Raw genomic sequence first — 9,111 nt, 5'->3', positions numbered from 1 at the left:
CTCCTTTCAAGGAAATATGTGCAATGTAACTACTAACTGGAGGTTAGAAGCAAGAAAATGACTTGTTTCATGGTCACTGTCTAAATTATATTTGCCACTTTGAATTCTTCATCCAAGACAAAGTGGAAACATTGACTTTTAAGTTGCACTGCATATGAAATATTCTTATTTAAACCCTGGACAAAATGACAGTCTATAATTATTGATGATTCAAAAGCCAAATTGATTAACTTCTCTCTGATAACTTTAGTATGTAAAATGCAAGTTAATATCTTTAGTACTCCAAATTACTGCCATTCATATATCACATCAGCCACTTTTACAACAATTTCAACAGTATCTTCACAAAAACAGTTCCCATTTTGTATATGAATCCATGGCACAATCAGATCTCGATAAATTGATGATTACAAACGATATGGTCATGAATGTCCATGAATGTCTCGCTTCAGCACAAGTTAACAAACTGCCTCAGGTTTCTACCATGGTACATGTGGTGTTACTTTAATTTTCACCACTGGAACACAATTAATCTAAACTATTCACATTGGGATTGTGGAACATACTCTCAGGGACCCATACCATCATAAACTTGCTGTCACAACACGAGTGCAATCATCCTTCCTATTGATTGCAATAGAATTTCAGAATACTAATGCCAATGAATTACAGAGGCATGGGAAAAGCAGTGAACTCTACCCATATTTACGTAAAGCTCAGAGCACCCAGATATAATTCTTCAGCGCCAAGTGAATATTTTAGGAATAGAACTTCTTCCCATTGTGATTATAAGTTACCAGAGATTCTTAGAATCGCTGAATATTTCTCTCTCAGATTAAACCGGGTAAAAGAGGCAATAGACTCAGAGCTCAATTTTCATGTGGTTTGTTGGTACAGAACCTGCAATCAGAAACTTAAATGGTAAGAAACTGAATTCTACTTTAGGCATATAAAGTAAGTATGAATCCGAAGCTTAGGGTCTTTACATCTTTGCACTTACCATGAAATCCTTGAGATGTGAAAGGACTTTGTCGATTTTGCCCAAATCCCATCTGAACAACACTCTGCAGATCTTCATCCCAAACATTTGCAACCTATAAACATTGAGAATTCAACAGTTGCAAAAATTGACAGTTAAAATCAAATCCAGAATGTTGTTGTGCTAAATACTTGAAAAAAGCAAGCCAATAGAAGTTGCAAACAAGTTTGACACTAAAATTTCGATGTGTGCTGAGAAATCCAACATAAAAATGAAGATACCTGAGGAATGGAATCTCCATACCCATCGATACAGGGTGGCTGGGGATTCATTGTCCTTCTGAGTGCTCCTTCTACAGTGTGCCCCATTCGATGTCCCTCTGTTCCACAGGTCACACCAACCTGAACAGGACCCTGTTGTGGCGGAAGAAGCTGAGGAAATGCTGCAGTAGGGTCTGTGGCAAACAGCATCCTTGGTGAAGAACCGTGTGATTGCAGCATCTGTGATTGACCAATCGAACTACATATAAGAAATTGCTCACATATTGTTTGAGTTACTCTTCACAATATCAGTTTTCATTTTTAATTGCGGGTATTTTTTTCAATGAATGCAAGTGATAAGTTTCTCTCGTTGAAATCAAAATGGCACTTTTAGATCCCATTAAGATAATAAAATATGAGATGGAAGCGATACATTCGTCCTAATCAGATTAACTAGCAGCAATAAGTTCACAAAACACTTGGTAAAAGACAATAGCAACTCGGTTGAACAGGCATAGATTTGTTAAATCCATATGCTTTAGAAGGTTCTGTTAGGGACAGGCAGGTCAAATATTCAAGCAGTTATCAGGAATAAAACCCTTCAACAACTTTCTATGCGACTAACAGCCTTTCTAAATTTATCTTGACATTGATCTGATCAACGTTACAAATCATCTCATCTGTAGACTGTAACCTATTCTCAATTTTGAAGAATAAAGCTTTCCCTTGAAAATCCACAACTTAGGACTTTTCAAACAACAGACCAGACTTACATCTTTAGCAATGATTCCATCCATATTGAAATCCAGCCTGGGGTTGACAGTTGCAAGCTTCATAGATAGAAACTGTAACAGAACAGACAGCCAAGCTAAGTATGATCCATTCACTGGATAAAACTAGGAACCTGCTACAGAATCAACCTTAGACAAAGCTAATTCCACAACATTACCTCGACTTGTCGTTGCAATGACTGTACATAGTTTATTATCTCATCAAGCATTACTGCTTTGCCTGTTACCTGCAGGACAAGTATCTCTGTTATTCCAAAATGTTTTGAAGTGCATAACATGCTGGATAGGAATTCCTCAAAGTGGAGATATATTGTGCTAGTTTTTGCAAAACTAATTGCAAGAATTAAACTCCTGAATAAAAGAACCACAGAAGCCATGAAACTGTGGTACCTTACTACAGCCAGGAACAAGATCTTGCAAAAACTTCATGCGTTCGCTGATTTTTTCTCTTCTCACCTGTCATAAATTGAACACTTTTATCCTGACTTTGATTTCATCGAGGCAATGGCATAGGAATGACCCATCACGAACTTAATTCTAAAAGGGAAATTAGAATGAAGTGGTCAGCTTCGTACTTACCCTCTCTGCAAGACTGTGGCTGTCAGTAGCTTGGCCTCGCCTTGCTCTCACATGAATGTAATCTTTTGGTGGTTCCGGCGTTTTGACGATATCTTTGGTTTGCTTTGGACTACTTTCCCCAGTGCTCACAATAGTACTCTGTTCGGCCTTGGATTTTGCATCGTCCTTCTCATTTGAGCCAGCTTCTGCAACTTTATATCGCTTTGTTGGAGATTCATCCGCTTCTATGCTCTGTAAAAGAGTGTTATCTATTTGTTAAAACATTCACCTACATTAAAGGTATGCATCCAAATGAAAACAAGTATTTCAACTCATATAAAACTTGCATAATTGAATTACTACCCACTATTGATCATTATCCAAGAGACTTATTTCACTAGCCAAAACGAGACAACTACTCACAATTGGTCATGATTTCTCATCTCAGAAAGACATTTCACTAGCTAAAAACAATATATACTTTAATGCCACAACAACGGGAATCCTGGATCTCAATCCACATCCTAAAAAGCTACATTGTCATCCAAACCTTTCATCAATCAATTTCAGGTCAATAAGAGAGATTTCAAACACACCTTTGTCTCTCTTCCACCAGAACAAGCAACAACAGAAGGTGTATCCTTTGCTTTGGCTTTCGAAAGCGCTCTCCTTTTTCTTCCATTGATTTCATTCGAGGTCTTTGAACCTGGTTCCCTGCCAGCAATCTGGTCGGAACATGAAGATTCTTCACGGCCGGTACTTAATTCTGCCTCATCTGACTCGTTGCCAGATGTTGCAAGTCTCTGTTTCATGTCATCTATTGAAACTGGCGTAGAAGATCTTGATAGCCTGCTAATTTTCCTGTCAGTGAATCTTGGGTCAGCTTCTGACCCCTCATTGGGAGTCTCAGATGCATTTGATTCCTTCGTTTCTGCCAAGTTAGGCAGATTGATGGGAAGCCCGGATTTCAGAGACTGATTACTTTTCACTCTTGGGATCTTACTATTATCAGCTGGTGCAGATCTGTACGATGGTTCGCCTTCTGGAAAGTTGAATGGAGTAGCAAGTTCAGGATAGTTTCGGTTCCCGAAACAAGAAAATCTGGCAGCTCTTTCTGCAAAGCCAGGATCAGAAGAGAACTGTGCTAAACTGTTTGGAGGGGTATGTTTTGCACCTTGAATGGAGAGACCCCCTTTTGATGGATCCACCGCAAGGTTGAGATTTGGCGAAGAATTCAGAGGATTCCAAGCTGTACCCATGTTGAGAACAGTATCCATTGTTGATCCCAATGGCCCTGAAACACCGCAGAGATTTCCACCAAGCCTCCCAATAAGTTCTCTGATAGCAATGCTATCAGAGGGCAAACTAGTGGCAGGCGGAGATGGGGACACCATGGGACTCAATGACGACTGGAAAGGAATGCTCTGCTCTATAAGGGGTTCCCAGTTTAGACTGAAAAAAGAACTTGATAGAGATTCTGAGGAAGTGGGCACTCTCAGTGAACTCTCTTGTACATTATTCATGGCTGCATTAGCAACAGCTGATTGCCAATTCGAAGATGGAGGAGATCCAGATGTTTTATAGTTCATTGAGAACCCAAATTCTTCTTTACCATCAGAACCCATGATCGCTAGACACAAAAGCCCAAGTCAGTATACCCAATTAATCTGATCTCTCAGCAGAGGTGTACCAATCGATCAATACTTAGGAGACTCAGTAATATAATTTTCATTAGAAGAACTCTTATATGCAACTCAGAACACTGAGAATGGCTCCCTGGCTCTCATTGTTTAAAAGACATGAGGGAGTGTCACCATTGACACGGTCAAAAAGCTGCATTATTTCCATCAGTTACAACTCAAACCAACCCATACTTGCATCATCAACGAGATAAATTCCTTCCATGAAACAGAAAAAGAGATAACAAGAAGAACAAGGAAGAGGTAGTTTATGACGCGGAAATGTGCAGTTATAACTGCAAGAATATTAGTGTAGAGAAAGGCAAGTCAAGAGTGTGTTACACTTCCCAAAGCTGCTCAAATTCCCAGCTCATAAGGAGGATTAGAGAAGAAAAGGGGCCTCTAAAGACATATATATATTCTCACAGTGGCGACAGTGGGCTCTTCCTTGGGACAAGGAACGATATAAAAAGCGGGCAAATTCACACTATTATCAGAAGCAAAGTAAAATCACATAAGGCACAAAATTAGGAAAAGTTGACCTGCCCTGGATTGTTGGGTTGGGTTGGGTTGGGTTGGGTTGGGTTGAAACTTGAAAACACAAGGAACTACCCCGTGATCAATGCTAATTGTAGAAAACGCCGGGCTTTCAACGTCAAAGTGCCAGATGTTTCCCTCTAACAACCAGACACAGGAATTGAAGTGATTGCAACTCCCTCTTACCTTACAGGCATTAATCCACTCAGATGTTTGGACAACCTCTAATGGAATTGATCCCTAGTCCTTGCCCTTCAGGCAGACCACCCCACCAGATTTATCATCTCATCTTTTCTGTTTTGCCTTGTACAAACACCCTTTCCCCACCAGACCCACATCCTCCCATCTAGCTAAACTTGGCTCATCTCCTCTTCCTCCCAAATTAAGCCACCGTTCCTAGTTTTTACCCCTTTACTCCAAAATGTCAGATCTCTTTCTGCTCTTCCTCCACATCTAGACCCTCTTTCCTCTCCACCCACATTGTACACGCGAGTACCAAATCTCCCAAACTTAGTTCCCACGGTCCCCCGCCATTAAATTCATTCCAATCCTACCCAGACTCACAGCTCTGAAAGTTTGGTCCTAGTCTGTCGGCAGGCCTACAAGATGGAGACTTTGCTTAGAACCCCTCTTGCAGCTGGGAGGAAGAAGAAGAATTAAGACGGTGACCGTGATGATAAGATGAGATGATGAATGATTAACCACCGTCGAATTCCTCTAAAATATTCACTTAATAATCAGATTTTCGCTGTATTCATTCACCCAACATTCAACTCAGAGTAATGTCACTTTCCCTCTCTGCCCACTTTTTACCTGTTTGCCAACTGCCTTATATACAATGAAGTTTCAGCACTGTATCCATTGCCATTGGGTCCCAACATGATTTGGTAAATGCGAATGCGCCATCACTAGAATGCACATGTACATCTAACTCTGGCCAATAGAAATAGAGAGGCAGCATCTACCCATATCATGTAAAACCCAATAGAAAAACTAGAGAGATAAGACGTCACAATCCCAACCTTGAGACAATATTCAGCAAGGGATTGTTGCAAATAAGTCTCACAATTCACTCAAACTACCGTTTGGCAATGATAGGAAGTCTCACAACAATAACCTTTTGGCCAAGCCTTTTCTAACAAACTTGTTTACGACATCTACACAATTCCAATTGCATGAGAAATTTGTGTTTTCTTATGTCAAATTCCCTTAGTCATCAAATTACTTATCTCTCGATCAAAGATGTTGATATAAGATACCTATTTTGTTAAGTTTTCTTATGATTTGTTTTTAATTTGTATTATTTTTAAGTTTGTATTTTTCTAATTATATTATTATTTGTATTATTTTTTAAGTTTGTATTTTTCTAATTATATTATTTTTTAATTATTATGATATTGTTGTAAAGTATTTATTTTGACAAAGTTAGTTATATTTGATACGTAAATCAAGAGAAAAAAGGCGTATATATTATTGAAAGAAAGACATATATATTGTTGAGATAAAATATATACATTATTTGTTCATGATTAACTTTTTTGGACAATTTTGTATGACTGTGTCAATAATTAGCATGGTTTCCTTCTACCATCAAGAAATTATAGCATCTTAGGAATATCCCAACTGCACCCCCCCCCCCCCTCCTCAAAACTAGATTTTGTATTTTGAGCTTAAAAAAAAACATATGATGCTTCAAAACTTTGGATTTGTTCCAATGACTCGGTCTCAATGCCATATGCGAATTTATAGAGACCAATAGAGCCAAGAGGAAGTTGTAGTGCTTCCTTGAATAGACCATCAACTTCAATATTAAGTTCTCGAAGGATATGGTAGAAACTGATTTGGGCAAAGGAATTTTGAGAATCTCTGATGTCTACCATGAGCGAGTCAAGGCCAATGATGTTGACATTTACCTTGCGATTCGCCCAATCCATAATGAGCTTGGAGTCGCCCAACAGTTGTAAGCTTGTATGTCCTTACATGAAGCTATTTACAATGGAGGTATTTGTTTTGCAGAATTTGCTTAAAAATATGCTCTTAACCTTAATTACATGAAATAATTTTCTTACCTTGCCAATCAAAATATCATGATGAGGTATCTATCTACAACAATGCTATCTATTTTTCTAAATTCGCACAAAACTTTCATCTAGCCACCCCAGTTGCATGAAACAATTTTCTTATCTCATTAACTAAGATGTTGTGATGAGCATCTATTCTACAAATTCGCTCATGACTTACACATAGCCTTAACCACATGAAGTAACATGCAACAATGTACCATTTATGTTAAATTCATTAAGGTCTTGTACTTGGTCCCATTTGAATAAAATGACTTACCTCTCTAACTTATGTTGTGGCAAGGCTATTCTACAAGTTTTCTCATGACTTAGATGTGACCCCCACTACATGTTGTTGCATGCAACGAGGGTATTCATTGTAAAAATTCACATAGAACTTGAATTTAATTCGAACTACATGAAACATGTTACTTATATTTTTGGTGAAGAGGTAGCAATAGAGTATCTATTTTGCCAAATTTGCTCATGGCTTCCACTTGGCCCCCAACCACATAAACTTTTGTCAAACAAAGATATCTATGTTATCAAATTTGCTTGGGACTAGCTCATACTCATAAATAAATGAAAAGGCTTACTTACCTCTTCAACGGAGACATTGCAACTAGGTATCTATTGTGCATAACTCACTCTTGACTTGTCATTAGCCCTTGCAATGATATATCTAATTTGACAAATTTACATAGAACATGCACCTCACCCCAATTGCATTAGAAGACAAAGTTACCTCTTAGACATAAATGTTGTGATGGTTATATATTCTATGAAATTTGTTCACAACGTATACATAGTTCCAACCGCAGGACACTACTTGCAATTAAGGCATTTATTCTACGAAATTCACTCTAGACTTGTCCCTTACCCTAACCACACAAATATAGGTACTCATTGTTCCAAAGTCACTCATAGGCCCCAACCACATGAAATCGCTTGCGATGGGGGTAGCTATTCCATTAATTCACTCATGGCATGCACATAACTATGACCATATGAGATGACATATTGAACTTTTTCACTATTATGTCAAGTTACTTTTGTCTATCAAATCTATCCATGACTTGCACTCGCCCCTTTAACAAGGGTATCTATTCTACTAAATTTACTTAAAATTTGCACCTAGCCTTAACAACATGAAATTACTTAATTCCCTATTTGACTAAGATGATGTGGCAGAGTATTTATTTTGAAAAATTCTCAAATAACTTGCACCTAGCTTCAACAACATGAAATGGCTTGATTCCCTATTGGACTAAGATGATGTGGTAGAGTATTTGTTTTGGAAAATTCACAAATAACTTACAGACAACCTTTGTAATATAATTAATTATTATATCAAATTCACTCAAATTTACACTTAATTTAAATGACATCATTATCTTAGACAAGATGACCCATAAAAACAAACATGTTTATATAAAAATTTGATCCTTATTAAAATAATTATAACAACCCCACTTTACCAACCAACTAAAACCACATTAACTATAATCATTTTTACTTTTACTATAATTAAACCTGATGATTATGTTATCCCATTAATATCTTTCTTTTCTTTCTTATTTTAACTTTTATTTTTCATCTTTATCTATACAAAGAAACGGATTCCAATGCACTATATGATTTGGTTTTATTACCGACTTATCACGGGGAACTTAGACCCCCGAATTTTAAATAAAAATTGGGGCTTAAATGATTTGGACTGATCGGGGTCCGTTTTTTAATGTAAACGACCTTCTTCCCTTTAGTAGTTTAATATACACGAAACCAAGAATTGGGTTGAATAAATTGCCTTCGTGACTTAGGGCTCAAAAAATATTGCCATGGAACTGCGTTCAAGGTTTATTATTTAATTAATTGGTGTCTATGTTAAAAGGAGTGTGATGTATTTAGTAGTTATAATGGTCGTGGAATATATTAATTTTTGAAAATGAAATTGAATTGAATTTATATTTTTAATAATGGTGCATTTTACTAATTATAAAATAAAAACTATTTTATTTATCAATTTCACTAATTACAAAATAAATAAGTAAATAAAAATATTAATAAATTTTTTTTGACTTAGGGTTCAAAAAATATTGTCATGGAATTGCGTTCAAGGTTTATTATTTAATTAATTTGTGTTTATGTTAAAAGGAGTGTGATGTATTTAGTAGTTATAGTGGTAGTCGGACAAAATTAATTTTGACAATGAAATTGAATTGAATTTATATTTTTAATAATTGTCAA

At 36.8% G+C, this 9,111-nt stretch overlaps 1 protein-coding gene across 1 annotated transcript; it reads right to left on the bottom strand.

Annotated features, from left to right (window-relative positions):
- Window positions 1-341: 341 nt before the first annotated feature.
- Window positions 342-5,503, bottom strand: LOC149239906 (transcription factor bHLH62-like). Its single transcript, XM_089373582.1, has 8 exons — window positions 3,185-5,503; window positions 2,610-2,840; window positions 2,421-2,486; window positions 2,189-2,257; window positions 2,013-2,084; window positions 1,261-1,479; window positions 1,001-1,094; window positions 342-900 (listed from the first exon to the last, which is right to left on the bottom strand). The coding sequence occupies exons 1-8, from the start codon at window positions 4,211-4,213 to the stop codon at window positions 863-865; spliced, it is 1,818 nt and encodes a 605-aa protein (XP_089229708.1). The 5' UTR covers window positions 4,214-5,503; the 3' UTR covers window positions 342-862.
- Between the last annotated feature and the right edge of the window lie 3,608 nt (window positions 5,504-9,111).

The sequence above is a fragment of the Pinus tabuliformis genome, chromosome 8, assembly GCF_031772625.1.
Source record: "Pinus tabuliformis cultivar Carrire ecotype Pingquan chromosome 8, CPIR1, whole genome shotgun sequence".
Lineage (NCBI taxonomy): Eukaryota > Viridiplantae > Streptophyta > Pinopsida > Pinales > Pinaceae > Pinus > Pinus tabuliformis.
Note: the sequence above shows the minus strand (reverse complement) of the source record. Positions and strands in the feature narration are given on the sequence as shown.